Source organism: Pleurodeles waltl, chromosome 11 (genome assembly GCF_031143425.1).
Source record: "Pleurodeles waltl isolate 20211129_DDA chromosome 11, aPleWal1.hap1.20221129, whole genome shotgun sequence".
Classification (NCBI taxonomy): domain Eukaryota; kingdom Metazoa; phylum Chordata; class Amphibia; order Caudata; family Salamandridae; genus Pleurodeles; species Pleurodeles waltl.
The window spans coordinates 248,208,110-248,229,365 of record NC_090450.1 but is presented as its reverse complement, the minus strand read 5'-3'; the positions used below and the strand labels follow the sequence as shown (position 1 = coordinate 248,229,365).

General features: G+C 39.1%; 1 protein-coding gene across 2 annotated transcripts in view; it reads right to left on the bottom strand.

The window, feature by feature from the left end:
* NYAP2 (neuronal tyrosine-phosphorylated phosphoinositide-3-kinase adaptor 2) overlaps positions 1–21,256 on the bottom strand; it is a 1,263,566-nt gene that overhangs the window by 1,169,096 nt on the left and 73,214 nt on the right. The window contains exon 2 of one of the 2 annotated variants that reach the window (XM_069213494.1): positions 16,354–16,592. In XM_069213494.1, the coding sequence (XP_069069595.1) occupies positions 16,354–16,559 (206 nt within the window). In that variant the 5' untranslated portion in view covers positions 16,560–16,592. Of the gene's footprint in view, positions 1–16,353; positions 16,593–21,256 lie in introns of those variants that run through there. The other variant, XM_069213495.1, reaches the window with a different exon arrangement.

Genomic DNA, 21,256 nt, shown 5'->3' with positions numbered 1-21,256 from the left:
TTACTCTATGGGTCCAACGTACCTTTTGCCTTCTAGGCAATGCGAATTCCGCTCTTAAGCATGAGAGACGCAAGGGTCTACTCTTGAAACGCGACCCTAAACTAGTCAACCTGGCGACTGTCCAACCCAATGCTCAGACCGACGGTGCTCTATTTGGAGAGTCTTTTATCAAAGACTTAAGTAAATATGTAGCAACTTTTACGTCGCTGGATAAGGCTCAACAATCGCTAAAAAAGATGTTTGCCCAGCAGGTTTTTGCAAGGGCTGGCAGAGGAAGGAACCGCTTTGCCGGCCGTCCATACCACAACCAAGGTTCCAGAGGATACCACAACGCGTCCTACCAAGAGTATAGGCCGCAATTTTATCCTCAGAGAGCAAGAGGTTTCCGCTCCAGAGGCTTCAGGAACTCGAGATCCTCTTCCCAACCAAGTAAGTCTTATACTTTCTTCTATACCTGTAGGAGGACGTCTCCGTTTTTTCCTACCAAAATGGTCGGAAATCACGGCAGACCCTTGGATTCTCCACACAGTTCAAGGTTATTCCATAGAACTTTATGCAATCTCTATTCAGACTCAGTTACACCCCCTCCCACGTTTTTCCTCAGACATTGCATCTCTCATTACCTCGGAGGTGTAATCCCTATTGCAAAAACAAGCCATCGCTCTTACCCTTCCCGATCCAACAGGTTTTACCAGCTCAATTTTCCTTGTTCAAAAGAAAAACAAAAAAATGAGGCTTGTGATAAACCTCAAGGGTTTCAACCACTTTGTAGTCTTTCATCATTTCAAGATGGAAACCATCCTCCATCTCAGAGATACTCTTCTTCAAAAGGATTGGATGGTGCGATTGGATCTTCAATATGCGTATCTAGTGGTTCCAATCCACCCTAATTTCAGGAAGTTTCTCCAATTTCAATGGTCAAACCAGTATTTTCATTTTACCTCTCTACCCTTCGGTCTCTCATTGGCCCCATGGTGTTTCACCAAACTCATGAAACCAGTGGTAACTTTTCTCAGAGCTCAAGGTGTCAGACTCATCATCTACTTCGACGATATCCTAATAATGAGCCAGTCTCCAGAATCCCTTTTGTCTCATCTATCCCTCACATGCTCCATCCTTTCACATCTAGGTTTTATCATAAACAGAGAAAAATCTATCTTAACCCCTTCTCAAATTATAGAATTTTTAGGTTTCCAAATAAATTCAATTTCTGCCACTCTTATGCTTCCCTCTGCAAAGATCAAGACCATAAAGTTGGAAATTCTACAAGTCCTACGCAGTTCTCAGATCTCTCTCAGAACGTTAGCGCAAATTGTGGGTCTCCTCTTCAATCCAAGCCATTTTTCCAGGCCCTCTCCTCTACAGAGCCCTTCAAAGGTTAAAAATTTGTCACTTTAGGAAAGGCCTCTCATATGCAGATATCATTCCATTAGACGTCGATTCTCGCACAGAACTTCAATGGTGGATAGACCATTTAGAGGCCTGGAATGAAAGGACTATCTTTGCATCAGCCCCAGATCTTGTATTAGAATCAGATGCAAGCCGAACCGGCTGGGGGGCCCAATGTGGACCAATCTCGACTGGAGGCACATGGTCGTCAGAGGAGTCCAAAATGCATATCAATTGTTTAGAGATGCTTGCCGGCTCCTTTGCAATCAGAAGCCTTGTAAAAAACAGAGTTTGCTGTGCCATTCTCCTCAGAATGGACAACATCTCTGCTGTTCGTTATATCAATCACCTTGGGGGCACAAGATCCAAACCTCTGGCGGAACTAGCCAAGGGGTTTTGGGAATTTTGCCTTTTAAACCACATTTCGGTTCATGCAGAGTACCTTCTGGGCTCTCAAAATTCGGTGGCAGATTGGCATTCTCGTCATCTTCGAGATTCAAGCGATTGGAAACTACACACTTCAATTTTCCAGATCATTCAGAACAAATGGGGTCCTCTACAAATCGATCTTTTTGCGTCTCGCCTCAATTCTCAGCTTTCCCAATTCTACAGCTGGAGTCCAGATCCATTGGCCTTGGCATCAGATGCCTTTTTACAGGACTGGTCCCTTTCCCTCAATTACGCCTTTCCCCCTTCCCTCATGATCAGCAGGGTTCTGGCCCATATCAGGCGTCAACAAGCCTCTTTAATTCTTATAACTCCCTTTTGGCAATCACAAACTTGGTTCCCGGCACTTCTAGAACTTTTAATAGATTTCCCGATTTTGATTCCTTCCTCCCAGGATCTACTGCTCGACCCTCTAGGCCGATCCCATCCTCTCATCCTGGACAATTTATTAACTCTCTCTGCATGTAAAATCTCAGGCAATCTCAATCTTTCCCGAGCATTTTGACAGAAGCTTCCCAATACATCTCACCGTCCTGGGCCCCAGGCACTAAAAAGGCTTACACGTCAGCCTGGTCTATTTGGCACAGCTGGTGTCTGGGAAAACACAATGATCCCTTTTCAGCGGATTTGATTTTTATTATAAACTTTCTAGCGGCTGAAGCAGCAAAGGCAAAGCTTTCCGTACTATCAACCTATGCCGCTTACTAAAGGGAGTAAAGTTTTCCAATCCTCCTTTGCCTAAATATAGTCAATTATGGGATGTTAACATTGTTTTGAAATTTATTCTGTCATGGCCTGATAATCTCATGCTTTCGTTAAAAATGTTATCTGCAAAGTTGACCATGTTATTGTGCCTTGTTTCTATAAAACGTCTCTCAGATGTTAAAGCTCTGGATATTTCTAATCGGCAATTTACACCTACGGGGGTTTTGTTTACTGTGGTTCGTCGAACCAAAACCAATTTATCCTCAGTCTTTTACCCATATTTTCCTGATCACCCGAAACTATGTGTTGGAGAATGTTTAAAAGTGTACGAATTAAAGACTGCAGATTTAAGATCTTCTTCTCATTCCCAATTACTCATTTCATTTAGGAAACCCCACTCTCCTGTTTCGGCTGCTACCCTAGCTCGGTGGGTTAAATGGTTGAAGTCTCTGGCGGGCATAGATACTTCTATGTTTGGAGCACACTCTTCCAGAGGGGCAATGGCTTCTAAAGCGTTCTGGGCAGGCTCCCGTTTAGAAGATGTTCTTAAATCTGCAGACTGGTCTAATGACAATGTATTTAAAGTTTTTCACTGCAAACGTATCGATAATGTGTCTCTGAATGTAATTAATATGCTTTAAACTCGCATAATAGGAGCATCCGGTCTTGTCATAAAATGTAGATTTTCCTAGTCCCATGACAGAAAGTCTTAATTTTATTAAAGACACGGAGGCGAGTGTTATCCCTCCAATTTTATTACCTTTGTTCTTTATTTCCCCTCCTTTCTTTCAGCACCGCTGGCCATCCCTCAACCTTCCACTTAAGACTCCTTCTTCAGCTTGGTTTTCTACTCTTCAAGCTTCCATGGCACCGTTCAAAGCTGGTCTTCCCACTGGAGCTACTTACCAGGATCCATCTTGGTTACCTTGGATTTTGAACTTTTGTTCTGGTGTTCTGTCTTTCATTATGGCAATTCTCATTCTGTTTTCTATTGTTCCATTGTTTAATTCTAATTGACTCTCTCGCAGCAAAAGAGGGCTGTTGGCAGTCAAGTGATGTCATAATACCCTTGTATACATGTGAGTGGTGTACACTGTTCTGACTACGTTTTTATTCCCATTGGCTATTGTTCTTTTGCCTCCTGGGAATTGTAGTATATTTCTTGACTGCTGCTATTTAATAAAGTAAGAAAAGAAACGCATAATACTCGCCTCCGTGTCTTTAATAAAATTAAGACTTTCTGTCATGGGACTAGGAAAATCTACATTAAAGAGCCAAAAACACGCACACTCATTCGTCTCCGTTAGCGGTTGTGGGCCTTATTCTATTTTCTTCAAGCAAGTTTGAAGCGCAATAATTTTCTATGAATGTAAACACAAATTTCATTTTACTCAATTATAGAAAAAGTTTGTTAGGTGTGCTGGGAAAAATATCTCCAGATTTTGCAAAGATTCCTGAAAGTGCAGGCTGCAGTGAGAATGTGATGTCAAACAGCTGCCAAAAATCCTTTTATCTGAAAAACAGAGGCAAATTTCTCTTTCCATGACTAAGGCGAATGTATGAAGTTGAAGGAATATATTTTACCAGCACTCCTTAGAGCGTATAAATTGCTGTAGAGCTGCTGTGGTTAAGCCGTTCTGTGTAACAATGTGGGAAGTCTTAAGGCTGATTGGTTACTTGGAGCCCCTGAGGTGGAAACAAATTTCCTTGTGACCAACGAACTAGATGGTACTGCACAAGAAAATACATGGAGCTGCCCACAAATGGCCCTCTACAAAAGGGCTCCTGCGCTTTTGTCCGTTGAGCGTGAAAGAGCTTCCAGTAAATCATGAGTTGTGGATCAGAACCATCATGCACACAAGATAGGCAGTGGTGGAAGCCAATGGTCCTCCTGATACAGCTGTGAAGCGAGAGGCCACTAACAGAGTGCTTTGGAGCCATCTCAAACTTTTACTTAGCAACCCAAACCCAAAGAAGGGAATGCTGAAGTACTTCTGGGTGAAATGAGCTCTAAGTCAACTAAAACTAGAACTTGTGACCTTTGGCTCCTCCTTGCTATTCTGTAAAAGAATTTGGTATGGCAAGGTAAAAGTAAGAGTAGGAAGAAGGAGCCATATCCCACTATTGGGAGATAATGCAGGGTTTCTAGGCAGTTGTACCACATATTACAATTGTTTACATTGTCAATAGGACACCAGGGGAATAACTCACAAATTCACTAGCAAATAGGGGTATAATGGTGTTGGGAGGAATGTATGATATATCCTTGAATGCTGGTGTTTTTCTGTCTTAAGTAATAATAATTAAGGTTCAGTATTGCTTATTGAACAGTATGATAGAATCCACATTTAATTGGAATAATTCACACAACTGGTGGGGGGATAGGCAATGAGAAAGGATGCCTCCTACAAATACCAATGACTTAAACAACAATCTTCTTTATTTAGAAATCAGGATTCATTGTTTCCTTAGAAAATGGTACGCAGTTATTATGGGGATAGGGTTGGGGGGCCAATAACACTCAATAGATACCATGACCACATTACTCATCTTGGTCATGTGGCAAGTTTTGCTTAAGACGTATATGGTGTTATATTTTTTTTACATGTTTTCCTGCTCTTTGAAAAGTACATAGCGGGCAGATTCTTTATAGAATTAGACTCTTTGTAGCTGTTTTGGAAAATGGCAAATGCAGGCTGGTAATGCATATTGTTAAACTGCCCTAAATAGGAAGTCTAGGATTTACTGACTTTGAAGCCTATTACATTTCCCACTACTTCAATTTGCAAGTCAGTGGATAGAAAGATCCACAGCATTAGAGGCATTGTTTCTGAAAGTATTAGTCAATGGCAGGTCGAAGACATATTGCAACCCTCTGAGTGGGTACATTTCCCACATAAAATAAAGGTGCTAATGCATGTGTGGGAAGCCTTGTGTTTGGAACTTCAAGACTAAAGACTGAAGAAGCCTGAATGCTGCTAGCTGTGGATTCTGGGGGGACATAGATGGCTCCAAAGCACCTGCAGATGGATGTACCTCCTTTAACCTAACAGTCTCTCTGCTAAAAGCCCTATTCTGAAGTGGAAATGAGGTATTGCTACATAGTTATACAGATTGTTCCTTGGATATTGTCAAATAAATATTTCAAGAAATCCACTAAAACCCTCTGAGATTTAACATCTGCCTAATGTAACTGCCTCGAAGTTGACGTCTAGTCTGGCAGGGAGATAGACTTTTTCCACCCGTTTGGCACCACATCACTTTCAGAACATTCTTAATTTCTCAAGACATCATCACTTTGGGCTTCTGAAATGTACAGAGAAACTTTACATAGCTTTCATGGCTTGTATTCTTCCTCAGATGTCTCTCTGTCACTGACTCCTTGCTGTCCTAAAGTCATCAAAGGATCCACATAACACTGTGGATACTTAGCTGCATACAGTCTTGAGACAACCACTGCTGAAAAGGGATACGTTTCCACCATGTTAAAGGGCCACACCAGCCCAGTATCTTTCATATACAAGTCAGTTACCACGCTTGTACTACTTTCATGACCTTTGATTAAACCTTATGCTATAAGAAATCTTTTACTTTTTGAACTGTTAATCTTTTCATGCCCAGCATCTCAATAGTTTTGAGCATGCTTCACACAACAAAAGCAGATTTTATCTTGCCTCTAGGTAACTTTCCTGTTAAGGAATTGTCGGAGCTCAGTTGAACATATGTATAATGCTTTTCAGAAATGGGGTCTTTGGTTGGCAGTCACTCCCTCACTCTAGTCAGGGTAAAAGAGAATCACCCTCAGCTAACACCTGCTTACCTGCTTGGTAGCTTGGCACGAGCAGTAGGCTTAACTTCAGAGTGCTAGGTGTGAAGTATTTGTACCAACACACACAGTAACTTAATGAAATCAATACAAAATGACACAAATGACACAACACAGGTTTACAAAAATAGGAAATATTCATCCAAACAAAACAAGACCAAAACAACGAAAATCCACAATACACAAGTCAAGTTATCAATTAAAAAGCAAAAAGAGTCTTCATGTAGTTTTAAACACACACTAACACTGCTAGCGTGCAAATGTACCTTGGGTGCGTCAAAAATAACCCTGCACGGGTGAGTGTGCATCAAAAAGGGCGTGCGATGCATCGATTTTACTCACAAGGGAGACCTTGCATCGTTTTTCCTTTTGTCGGGTCGGGGTGCGTTAGTTCTTCTCTCCACAGGAGAGCGATGCGTCGATCCGGTCAGCACTCTCGGGTCGGGGCAGGCCTTGCGTTGTTTTTACACGCCAAGCAGTACTTGCATCGGAAATCCAGCCACACAATGATCCGAAAACCACGCAGCGCGGGTTCCAATCTCACCAGCCTCCGTCAGCGATGCTGTGCGTCGTTTCTCCAGCTCCGTGCGTCGATTTTTCCGTCGTGTTGCAAGCGAGCGTTGATTTTCAGCCGCGAAGCCGGCGATGCGTTGATTTTACAGCCGCAGATTGGAGTTGCGTCAATCTTTTCCCCGCACGGCGTTCTGTACATAGATTTCTTCCTCTTAGGCTGCCAGCTTCTCCTTTCAGGGTCCCAGGAACTGGATGGGCACCACTTGGTAGAGTAGGAGTCTCTCCAGAGACTCCAGGTGCTGGCAGAGAGAAGTCTTTGCTGTCCCTGAGACTTCAAACAACAGGAGGCAAGCTCTAAATCAAGCCCTTGGAGATCTTCACAAGATGGAAGGCATCCAAAGTCCAGTCTTTGCCCTCTTACTCTGGCAGAAGCAGCAACTGCTGGATAGCTCCTCAAAGCACCATCACAGGCAGGGCAGCTCTTCTTCCTCAGCTCTTCAGCTCTTTTCCAGGCAGAGGTTCTTCTTGGTTTCTGGAAGTGTTCTAAAGTCTGTGGTTGTGGGTGCCCTTCTTATACCCAATTTCTCCTTTGACATAGGCCTACCTCAAAGCAAAGTCTCTCTTGAATGTGAAATCCTGCCTTGCCCAGGCCAGGCCCCAGACACTCACCAAGGGGTTGGAGACTGCATTGTGTGAGGGCAGGCACACCCCTTTCAGGTGTGAGTGACCACTCCTCCCCTCCCTCCTAGCACAGATGTCTCATCAGGAAATGCAGACTACACCCCAGCTCCCTTTGTGTCACTGTCTAGTGCAAGGTGCAAACTCCACATATCCATCCGCTCCCAAAGGGAATCTACACTTTAATCAGATTTAAAGGTAGCCAACATGTTAACCTATGAAAGGGACAGGCCTGACAACAGTGAAAAACGAATTTAGCAATATTTCACTGTTAGGACATATAAATCACATTACTATATGTCCGACGTTAACCACACACTGTACCCTGCCCTTGTGCTACCTATGGCCTACCTTAGGGGTGCCTTACATGTAAGAAAAGGGAAGGTTAAAGCCTGTTAAAACTGCACACTCAGACTGGATGGTCTGAGATATGATTACAGAGCTACTTTTGAGGGTGGCAGAACCAGTGCTGCAAGCCCACTAGTGGTATTTGAGTTACAGGCCCTGGACACCTCTAGTGCACTGTACTAGGGACTTACTAATAAATCATATACGCCAATCATGGATAAACCAATTACATACACATTTGGTAAAGGAGCACTTGCACTTTAGCACTGGTTAGCAGTGGTAGAGTTCACAGAGTAACAAAAACAGCAAAGGTCCAGCACACATCAACAACCTGGGAAACAGAGGCAAAAGGTTAAGGGAGACCACACCAAGGATGAAAAGTCTAATAATGCTCTACATGTTTTCATAGTGCCAGCATGCATAGAGGATTTCTTTTAATATCTAAAGAAAGTAACACTACAAATAAGTTAAACCCTTCCTTTAAAACGCTAACGCATCTTCATGGTCTGGGAAATCTTATCTTCATAGGAATATTTATTTAGAAAGAACTCATTTTTCTTTTAGAAGTTAGATCCCAAAGTTTAAATCTACCAAGATGTTCTTCATTTGTGTGTTAGGGCATTCATTATTTACATGTTCCAATCCAAAGAGTATTGTTTGTATGCCAAAAGAAGTCTGCCAACTTAATGTTGTTAGTATTTGTGTTGTCATAAACTCCTGTTGTAGTAACGAGACTGCTGGATTTTAGATGTCAGCACCACCGAGCATTGGGGGCTGAGTCTGATCCACAATGGGTGACAGCTGTCTGCCTAACCCTTCCGGCTAGCTAGCAGCACCTTGCCAATACCAAAGGTGAGACTGATTTATGGCAGCCTATCACATCACAGTCTGACTCCTCAGGGAAGTCGTGGTGGAGCACATCGTACCCTTTTCTCTCAGGTATACAAATCTCATATATGCAAAGAGAAAACAGAAGCAGAAGCTTGGTTCAAAGGATTTTATTGAAGCAACAGCGTTCTATGTAAAAAGGCATGAATTGCGATTATGCAGATAATGCAACAGAGTGTTATTACAGAAGTGACCAGGAAAGTGAAACAAAAAAAGAGTCCCACCACTTTGTCACAATGGCATATCTAACATCCCTAACTACACTGCCAAGTTTCTACGTGAGAGCAATTAGCAGTGGTAGCCCTAATCTGCCCTTCTGGTCCTGGAAAAGAAGCCCAACCCCTCTACCCGCATTCAGAGGTGAAGAAGAAGTCTGTTAGTCTGCTGGGAGTCCTCTCACATAGACAGAGAGGAACCAAAGAGTTTTAGCAGAAACTGCAACGATGCGCAGCATGAGAGGGCAAGCTGTCTTGAATGTCCCCTCTAAGATGGTGTGGGCAGTGTGGTGTTTTATAATAATATGTCTGTTATTGTGAGAATGCCTTGATGTGACAACATGCATTTTTCTGTGTAGGGTAGACAATGTACTCTTAACGTACTCTTAGGACCAGAAATACCCGGTAAATTTAATGTAAAGCCTTGGGTTGAGCACAGGATGAAAATATCATGCAAAGAAATAAATAAAAAACTCAATGTGAAAGGCAACTGATTTTAAAAATAAGCTCCTATATACTTGCCCATCTAAACTATACCACATTCTTTAATTTTGTGGCGGTTGAGATTCAATATTTGCAGTGGAGTAGCCATGTTACCTTTCCAACCAATTATCTGAGGCATAATTTTCCACTTGCCTTTTTGTTCAGTTTCTACTTTTGAGTAAACACAAATAGAAATAATTCAATTCAGACTGAATTCTGGAAAAGTAAATTCAATATTTGTTATTAACATTAGTTCTGTCTCTGTTACTATCACGTATAAGGCAAAATACATTACAAACAAGTTGTTGAGGCATAAGGGTTACTTTTGTCTTCAATAAATTTAGTTTTCTATTTCACAATAGCCATAATTGCTATCCCTTGCTTCAGAGTAATTTGATTTTCAGCCAGTGTCAGTCTTTTTTCTGGCAGGGATTTTGTATCATCGTATGACATACCTTGGGTGCATAATTTTGTACAGAGAGTTTAAGAATTGACAGGAACCACAGATGTAAACTCAATCATAGAAATCCATAAAGGGTCCATATAAAGGATCCCTTAAACTGTACTCATTGATTTGTTTATACCCCTAGTACAGTTTTAGAGCCTTTGTACAAGCAAGGTTGCACCACTGTGGAGCAATTGACAAGTCTTATTAAAAGAGAGGACCCAGGCGCTTCTACTCAAGTACAAATATATTTTAGAGATCTAATTGAATGTTTACTTCCACTTGAAGCTTGCCACACACACATCTTATGGCTGCATACATACAGATATGATTTATTTTGTGATTCTTCATCTGATGTTCTAGTCACTGAAATTGTCCTCCAGATACCTTATGAGCCTGTTTACGTGGGACTTTCACTATATCAATATTGTTCTTCATCTCTGAAGCTTTATGACATGTTCTTCCATTCACACTCTCACAGGAAGTCTCAATAACCTTAGCAGTAATGAGCTGTTCTCCTAGTCTAATTAGTATCTTTTAAACATATTGAAGTATAACCACTAGACTTTGTTTGGGTGGTAACAACCCTAGCAGTAATTTACAAAATGTACTTCAATGTCTGCAGTAATCACCACTAAAATGGTAGTCACTAAGGGTGTACAGATATTCTGCAAGTTTTATTTAAGACATTTATTCGATCTAGAAAGCAATATTTGGGAATGCCTTCAAAAAATAGGTTTCTGGAAAGAAACCAGATATTGTACCAATGTATTGAGCACTCTGTGTTGCACATGCCTCGAGATAGTTGTGTTTTTGGTCGACAGAGCTTACAAAACTTCAAAAAAGAACATATTAAATACTACATTTCTCACAGATAAATACACTGTATCTCGCAATGCACCTTGACTCACTAGTCACTAGGACTGATAGTTGGTAAAATGCTCCCTTAACATTACTGTGACATTCGGTATCAATTGACTTTTTAGGGGGTTGGCAAATATTCTCCATCCTAAAAATCCATGACACAAAATTCCCATAAAAGAAATGTACACTATGCAGAAAAATCATCATGAGTAAATTATTTGGAAATGTGCTCTTTACACACAAATTCCTTTTTGCTTCACCACAGAACACCTCTTTATGATACGCACATTAATTGTGGATGTGTTTCCTTCACTTGAAAGGTAATGACTCTTGCCTTTTACAGGAATAGATTTGCATGCCTTTCCAAGTTGGGCAACTATCTACAACTACATTGTGAGCACCTGCAAACCTAGGATTTTGTGGGAGATCACTGTATTTACAGTGCACTCAGCCTCTGGAACCCTGTGAAATGCCCATATTCCCAATGCCTTTTTTTACTAGTTAGTAAAATGCATCATAATTGCAGATTCCAGAGATTTATGAGTGTAATAGGAAAGAGGAAAATTACAACAATTTGGATTCTCGCAAATCTGCATACTGCAGTGGAGCACAGGTGGCATAAACGTCTGTGAAACATTCCCTGTGTTTAAAACTGGGACTTAAATCTGAGTTGAAGTTTCATTCTTTTTTTCCTACAAAATAATCACCATCAGTGCTGTATCATTAATAATAGATTCAGCATTTGTGCATCACCACCCAATTAGTCATTATTTGCAAAGCATATGGTTTAAATCACACTAGCATTTTGGATCCTGAAACGTGTTACACAGTCAGAATCATTTTTTCATCGAGCCCTACCCATCGACTTAGACTTTAAGATAAACAGTAACAATATATGCATTCACTTCGCATGTCATCTGAATATACATTTTTCCTATGCATGAATAAATTACATACAGTAGTGCAAATTTGTAGGTTTATTTTCTGTTGTGGATGAGGAAATATGGCCATGCACCTAAACAGGCTTAAGAGCTGAATCGTTTAATTTACCACCCCTAAAATATTTGGTAATATTATGAAAATATGGCATTCCTAGTTCAAAATCTCATCAATAAAAGAAGTATGATACAACAGAAAAATTTAAAGTTACATTACTGCAAACATATTCAAATTAAACCATTACTATTATAGTAGAAAATAAATATCGCAATACACCATGTGCTCCTTTTTATATCATAAGCTCACAGTTCCTTTGTGAGATGACTGATGGATACAAGCAACTCACTGCTCTTTAGATCAGTCAGGGTATGGGCACAGGTAGAGTTGTAAGCAGATGCCCTTAAGAACATGGTTATAATACATTTATATCAACCATTAATTTTGCATTGTTTATTTTCAGAGATTATAACATTGCCAAAAAGAAAAAAATGTGGAATGCACCCCATTAAATAATTACTATATCACATCTGTATGTGGGGTCTCTTGTAGACGCACAACTGGTCAGAATACAGAGTGTTGAGTAACTGTTTGGAGGCATTCACCATTTAAGGAGGACTTGATGTTTTCTGCCAAAGTTTAAATCATTAATAAATGTTTTACAATTTTATTGTGTAGTGGTGTGAAGTGTTTTTGAACATTTTAGGCGTGACATAAAATATTAACCATATTAGCATTAAATTTCCATTGATTTTCTGACAGCTGTAAATGAAATTATAATACCATGATTTCCAGTAGATGAAACAATCTGCCTTTGAATATACGCTTATGTAGATTATATAAAACACAAATAGCAAAGTTTTACAAAATGAAACAGGACATTTCAAGATACTGTTGATATAAGTGTCAATGTTCATTTGACCTTGCTGAGTAAGAAAACACATGGTACCGGGTCATTATTGAAAAGGTTGTTTTTGCATTACATATAGAACTTAATTTTTTTCTCTGAAGCCACAAAAACACACAAGGCCCTGAGATAGGTTCTAGTTCGGTGATAACAGAAAATCTTCCAATTTCAGAAGCAAGTGAAGCTTACACTACTTCCTCCACATGTTGTGACATTTAATATTACCATCTCTTTCCAAATCAAGCCCTTAATCTTTTCCTGAATGAAAGGTTCTTTAGGTATGATATATGTGAAAAAAAGATATTTGGCCTGTTTTTGACAATCCGTATGTCGCTGCTTTCCTTAAAAAGCAGCCTCTGCCCTACCACAAAAATGAATCTCATCTACCGACAATCTGGCATGGGAATCATGTGATGTTGACTTCATTACTTAGACAATCCAGCCACCCTGAAAAGCTAGCTCTGTGCAATCTAACACCGTTGTGAAGACCTGATGTTATTTAAGTCGACAGCTTGCAAAATATTTGACTGTCTTCTAGCACTCAGGCCTTGCTCACTAAAACTTGCCAATCATACACTCTTTGCACAGTTTACTCTTCATTCAGGACACTTATCCCAATGCGAAAAGAAGTGATGATTAGACTTGCATTAACATCTAAAGTATTTAACCTGTTTGCAGGACCCTGTCCAGCCATGTACCTGAAGCAGTTAATTCCTGCCTTGATCCAAATCAAACATTTATAAATACTTGCTCCCTTTTTCTTCACCAACATCACGTGTCCTCTGTAAGAAATCAGTGGATGACAAATAGGCCTTGGCTAACTACGGGTGATCGTCAAATAGCTATACTTTACCAGCAAGGTTCTAGAAAGATAGGTGATGCAAGAACTTCCAGATTACCAGGAAATAAAGAACACTATGCATGAATACCAACCTAGATTCACCTATGAGGTGCACTGGACCAAATCTAGAAACTATCAATGAGAAAAGCTCTTAATAGCCCTGGATGAAAACAATAGATCAAACTGACCACAGAGAACAGGTGGCAGATTATGTGATGCTTATAATCATGTAACTTCATCTACAAAGAGCCCCCCAAAAAAACTCATCAACAAAGTGTGAAGACTTTAAAACTAGGTAACCAGAATGTAATCACATTTGTAAATGTACAACCATTGAAAACAAATTGTGAAAATGCTCTATTAGCATTCAGCAGACACTTGAATCAAGTTCTAAGTACTAAGCACCTTACATGAAGACATTCGGGACAAAGGGCTTATATACCTGCAGAAACAATCACCTCTGTATAATTTACTATGGGTGCACCAATCCTGATTCTAATCCATTTGGATGAGGCACCACTACTTCAGAGGTACTGCATCATAATCATTGAGTAATGTAATTAAGCAACAAGGTAAGTATGGTGTGTTTTGAAGTAAATTACGTAAGGGTTTAGGATTAATTTATTTCAATGTCATTTATTTCAATTAATAACAATTAGGTTCAGTTTAAGGTTACTCAACTGAAATTAATTTAAACTGATTAAAGGTTATGTGCAGACTTTGTGTTAGGGTCAGATAAAGGTGATTATTGTTTCGTTTAACTAAAATATAAACTTACAGAGTGAGGTTAGAATTAGCATTAGGGTTATGTTAAGATGAATTATTTAATTGAATGTACTTTAATTGAATTGAAAATAATTAAAGGATAGGATTCTGGTTTGCATTAGGGTAGGGTCAAAGCTACAATTTATTTAAATTTAATGACATAAAAATAGTTCTGGAATACAGTTGGGACTACGACCAGAGATAGGTCGAGGTTATTTATTTTCATTTCATTTACATTAATAAAATATTAAGTTTAGGTGTCTTATTAAAGTTAGGTTAAATCAACTATCATTTAATTAACTGAAAATCAAAATAATGTAATATTATAGTAACATTAGCATCAGCTTTAGGTCAACATTAATTGTTCAATAAAATGTATTTTAACTAAATAAATATGAATTGTTGGGGTTGGCTTTTAGGTAATCTTGAAGTATGTTTGCATTAAATAATTATAATAAAATATTAGGAATATGGTTATGGTTATGGTTAGCCAATGCTTTTTATGTTTATGGGTTTTGGTTTGTGCAGAGATTAGAGTTAGGCCAATGTTAGTCTATATTTAATTGATTTAAAATTAAAATATTGTAGAAATGGGGCTAGATTAGAATTGTGAGGTTAAGGTTAATACTTAAATATAATTTTAAATAATTTGATTTAGGGCGAGCACTACAAGTGAAGTTAAGTTAATGTGTATTAAATAATGGAATGGATATTTAAATAAGTGTTGATGACAGTGTATTTGTGATGTAACGAGGAGGAGGTGGTTGTAAATCATATGTGAACCATAGAGGTAGAGGCTCTCATGTAGTGGAACCTTGAGCTGTAGCTCAGCAACTAATCATCTAATAGGCCTTCTGACCGACTAAACATCGGACTAAATCCTCGGAGTCTAGGACACTATTCTTTGCAATGCTTTGCATCACAACAAAAAAAACTGAATCAAACTAAATGTGCTTTAGATAAAACCTTATAGGAAATATCCACGACCACTGAAAATAGGTGCTTTTTTGGCTGCAGCGTTTTCTACTTAAATATGCAATTAACACATTTGCCACATAATTCACAATCTGGTGCATAAATTGCATTTTTTTAACTTCTAACTCATTCAGCTCAAAAGTTACTAAAACATAGTATCATGCATGGTGACATGCAGTGGCAGACTCTTTTCAAATTTTAACTGGTCAACAATTAGTTGGTGATTCCTGAGCGTAGGTATTATTCTTGAACTAACTTTGTGAAACTTTGACCAAGACAGATGAATTGTGCATTTCAATGATAAAAGCCTTCACAGCTTTACTACTATTTGAGTGTCCTGCAATTGATGGTTATCCAACTATGGTAAATGGTTGGCCCCTTGTAAGGTTGCACTCAACTTGATCTCTTGTTGCAAGTGAGCCTGTAAACTTGTGCCAAGTTTTGCCATCCAACAAACTGCTTGCAAAAAATGTGCAAGCCAAACAAAAGTCGATTAATAGCATTTCTTACATTAAGCTGGGTTCTTCTCAGAAATGGTGTGTCAAATAGTTTTATGTTAAACTGTTTTTTAATTTGTTTTTCAAGTTGCTCTTCACCTAAATGAAGTCTCACTGTAGAATTAGCATCTTGTATTCCAATTAATCTGCTTTCGTGTACTCAACCTTAACATCAATTTCAGCATTTAATGAAAGAAAGATCATTATTGGCTATCTTAACTGTGCACTAACTGGGTGTAGAACAATTATCCAAGTGCTCAGACAGCTATGACCTTTAAATGAAGAATTAACACGCCTCCATTTAACCACAGAACCACCTTTACAAAGACCTCGTTCAGCCAGACATCATAAAAAATCTTCTCCTTGAGAAAAGTGTTTGGTGAAGCTGTGTACCGTAAAACAGCGAGAAAACAGCGCGTTGCTACAGAGGAAGAAAAATATTCCGAACACAAAGTGACGCCCTACATAAAGATAAATTTAACTGCTCTTGTAGACAACCATTTAATCTGCATACGTCATCATGGGTTTGCCCCAGAAACTAAACATTCTTTGAGATTATTCCTTCATAGATTAGCCCCCGGGGAGTTTGCTTTTTCTTCCTGTTTTTTTGTAAAAATTTTGTTGCACTTACCGTTTGATTACATCTTCTTGTTTGCGGCGTTTTTCATTCTTTTCTTTCAAATAAGCCAGATTTGTTTCATTTCTCATCCGGTCATTCTCGCGAGCGATATCCGAGGCGTTCTGTATCACAAGCCCATCGTATGCCTTCATGCCCATGTCTTCGATGTACTGAAGGAATGTCCCCAGTGTATCCTCATCTTGGTTTGAACCCATCATCTTGCAAGAGATAGCGAGGAAAAGAGAGTATTCCTGTAGGTTTGGAAGGACATAATGTCTTCATTAATGTATGGAAAAGATGTCACCTTTGCTTCCACTTTTTCGAAAACACACTTGTCTCTTGTGAAATGTATGCTTTATCACCATACTTTCCTTTTTTGGGGCATGAACAAATATTTCTTTCTAAATCAAAATGTAAACCCAGTTTTATTATACTGAGATATCCTAATTTTTCCAGAAAATGGAATACAGAGGCTTATAATGTTAAATCTTTTGAATTTTGGGATTTTCTTTTCTAGAGCACCCTTATCGAAGACTACCTAGAAACCTGTGTGATGTTCTGACAACTGCTTGTGTAGCAGGGCATTAATGATACATGTTGTGTTTGATTTAATGATATTTTATGCAATAGGATTCATTTTTATATATCATGTTGTTCTGTTTCCTTTCTGGTGTATTTATTGCATCACATGTGATTTTGGTAAAGAGAAACTAGCATTTCCGAAATTTGTAGAAAATCTTGATTATCTGCAGATTCATGACCCTCCTATTTCTAGTCGGACTTCAAATTACATTGATTTGACAGTTGGATAAATTAAAACTTTGCCTCTTGCAGAGTCATTTGAAGTGACAAAACTTTACCCATCTTCATGAAGGCCCACATTTCCAGAATTCTCTGGTAGAGTTGACTTTGCCACCAATAGTGTAGACTGAATTCCATGTCCTCCCCTTGTTTCTGTTTCTGAATTATAGGTTAAAGGCGCTTCTTAACATTGAGAACTACTTAAACTAGAAACAATGCTTCCACAAAGTTAAAAGTAAAGATATGGGAATAATGTGAATGAATTTTGATTTGGAAAACATGAGGAAATTAAAAGATTAATAGTACCTTTTTTTATGAAAAGTGAATCACTTGCCCCCATTGACATATTCAGTAATACTCTTTTTAAACAATAGTAATAAGAGGATTGTATAGACCTTTGACCTAACAAGCTGGAAAGTATCAAGCCAATACAAACAAGATTGGTATGTTATGAAAAGAGTAACCGCGTGGTAGACTAGTGACTGGAGACCAGCATGGAAATGGAGAAGGACCTATATTAGTGTTTAATTAAAAAGGCATTATTATTGTAGTAGTTGTTGTTGATGTTGTGGTTGATATTAATATGAAGAGCAACTGAAGTAGTAAAAATAACAATCATTAATCATATTACAGCCGGGGCAAAGAAGCCAAGAATACACAGGTGAGAGCTTAAGAGAGCTTGAAAGGTTTACATAAATAATGTTTTCTGTTTTATGACAAGCGAAGGGAGAAATTGTAAGATAAGAATCGCATTTTCTTAGTTTGAGTAAAAGAATGGAACTTTCCACAATAAATTAGGCCTAAGCATCACCTCTAAATGAGCTGGTTAAATTACAGTCCTGCCACTGAAATCAGTTTGCACAGACCTGGATAACAGTAACACAAGTATTGAGATAATCTCTACACAACATCAAATAAACGTTTTTCGATGAGGTTATATCCTGCTAATTAATGAAAATGAATTATGTCTGGCTATTTAGCCAATTCTTACCAAAACTCTCTATAAGGAATCAGATACTAATTGGCAGAGAGAAAGGCTTGGCATGCGCTGATATGTAGGGTAAATTATCAATGCATAAAAAATAAAAGCAAAAAAAGATCCATTAAACATTTTTTAATAAATCTGGGGGAAATAAAAATAAGGTTAAAATATTTTTATTAATAATAATTTCTAACAACCTACTTCTGGTTTGATATTACTCTTGGTAATAAGTGTTAATAAGAATACATTTTCAACTCAATAGTATACATTTTATCAACTTCAAAATGATGAAATGCAGAGAAATTCCCTTCAGATTCAAACATTTGGCTTGAATATTGCCTATGCATTTGTGTTACTTAACTATTATCCAGCAAAAATAGATGTCATAATGATATTTCTTTTACAGAACTCCTACTTATTCTGCCATGTTTGTGGGACAGGAAGACACATTGACAAAATATTACATTGAGGATCTTTTCTTGGATGAGCAAAGATGTCCCAGAAAAAGGACTGAGTTTACAGAGTGTTTTTGCACATGTAACTAATGCAAAAAAGCATATCTATTGGTGGCAATTCCCTGATTCTGGTAAAAAAGAATTTTCAGCCGATGATTCTCCATAAGGCAGGATTATCTCCCATGGGCAGTCTGAGAATTTGAGTGGATTGTTTATTGGACTACATCTGTGATCATAGGTTCAAAAGTTGTTATTTCTCATTGGTTTTCCTGCACAGGGTAATAACCATCCAGCTGTGCTGCCTTTTATTTTCACCAAGATTGCTTGATAGCTAGATAATGCAAAAACAGGCCAAGGAGACACATGGACATCTGCACCGATTACCATGGCACAAGCATTTACATTCTATACATACTTAGAAATGTGTAAATCAATACATATTTTACTTTTAAGTGTGCAAATCACATTCATGGCAGATGTTGTTAGAGTCTGATCAGGGAGTCCCCTTTTCCTCCTTACATAATACCCAAAGAAGCAGGGGAAGTGTCATACTCTTCTTTAAACCATAATGATTGCCTTTCTCCTGGAGCTAGTTTGTACTTGTGTCCAAGAGACAATCTGTCTAAAGGCATGGGCTATTAACAGGGAACATACTCTATGGCTGCAAGAAGGTGGCATTTGTAAAGACACAACCCCATCTGCTTCTTCCCCTGCACTGCAGTGGCAAAATTGCTAGTCTGTGACAGGATAAATATTCACACGTTTCTTGCCACAATTTTATTCTAATTCCCTCTGTTGAAAGGGTCCTGTAAAGAGCTGCTAGACCTGACAACCTTAGGGTGGTCTTCCCTCAACTGTTTGCCTGTCTCCCTCCATTTTTCTGAGCACGGTTTTGATGGTTTTATGACCCTGTGCACTTTACTACTGTTAACCCCTGTTGAAGTGCTTGTGCTCTCTCCCCTAAACATATTAATATTGGCTCATACTGAATTGGCACATTTATTTTATTTGTTAATTCCTTGTAAAGTGGTATACGATATACCCTGGGGCCTGTAAATTAAATGCTACTAGTGGGCCTGCAGCACTGATTGTGCCACTCATACAAGTAGCCTTTCAAACTTGTCTCAGGCCTGCCATTGCAGGGCCTGGGTGTGCAGTTTACTGTCACTTTGACTTGCCATTTGAAGCCAAACAAAGCCTTGCCAAGCCTTATACTCCCCTTTTATTAGGGGTGGACAGTAACCTCCACTGTCCACCGCTAGCAAAAGGAGTGTGCATAGTTTTTGCCACTCTACACTCCACTTGGAGTGCAAAGTTTGGCAAAAAAGTCCAACTGCCAGTGGAGAAGAGTATATGTTTTTCAATTTGAAGAGGAAGGACTGATAAAACATAACCCATATTCTTCCTTCCCAAATTCTTTTCTTTAAGTTCATGGCTTAAGTTATTGTCTCCTGTGCCTATACAAAAAGCCTACCCCTCACCTGCCGTTATTAGCAGGCTGTTTTGTCAGTTATTTTAAAGTCGCACACTCTTTTGTCGAGTCAAGCTCTGCAGGCAGAGAAATGTAGAATTCCACTAAAAGAAGTAAATGTTCTATACATCTAAATGTGTTCATTCTCACAAGGTGCAGGAGCATTCTATATAATAGATATCCCAATCAGTTGATATTGCGTTTACCTGTTCTCCACCACACAGAGATATCCACATTCAACCATTCCTTTAACCCCCACATCTGGAAGATCTAAAATGAAGAACTGACCTCATGTTGTTTTGGAGAAAGCACAAAATGCTGATACTATGACATCAATAGTTTAGACATTGATAACTGGGATGTTTCAATAATTTTCATTAGCAATAATTTTCATTAGCAGTCCTTAACTGCCCAAAGATCACAACACTTAGAGCCTGATTTAGAACTTGTCGATGGGTTACTCCATCACAATGGTGGCGGATATCCTGTCCATCAAAATAAAAATCCCATTGGATAGAATGGGATTTAGGTTTTGGCGGATGGACATTCATCACCGTTGAGATGGAGTACCTGTCCCCCAAGTTCTAAATCAGGCCCTTAGTCAAATCTTTGATCCTCAAGTCTGAAGGCAGATGAAGAAATAACCTGATATTGTTCTGAAAGATGCACAGATGTTTGACTGTGTTAATTATAATGTCCACTAATTTAGAAAATAGAATTAATCCAATACTTTCTGCTTTGAGTATGACCTGTCCAAAAGACAAAATATGCCTATAGCATCTGTCCCTAAAGACAAGAGTATCACAGAGCTAGTGTCACTTGTTGTGCATTTCTATCTCAGCTGTGTGCTCGATCCATCACGTATTTAACATCCTAATTCCAGGAGCGGTTCACGGCATGGGGTGTGGGTGGGGCGGTGCGGGATGGGGGTGAGAGGGTAAGAAAAATTAATTTAAAAAAACTTACCTGAATCCCTGTCACTGACGCCACTATTGTCCCGCTCCGCTTGCCTTCGCCGCAGGCACAGGCCCCCAGCCTGCCATGCGGCCAATCTGAACGCTGCAGTCATGCTGCTGGCAGCATGGCAGCAGTGTTCGGATTGGTCAGAGGGCCCGGCCAGGGTGTTCTAAGGCAGACTGGGAGCATATGCCTGCTCTCTCCAGCCCGTCACTCCCCCTCTGTCCCTGTCACACCCATGGCCCTGCC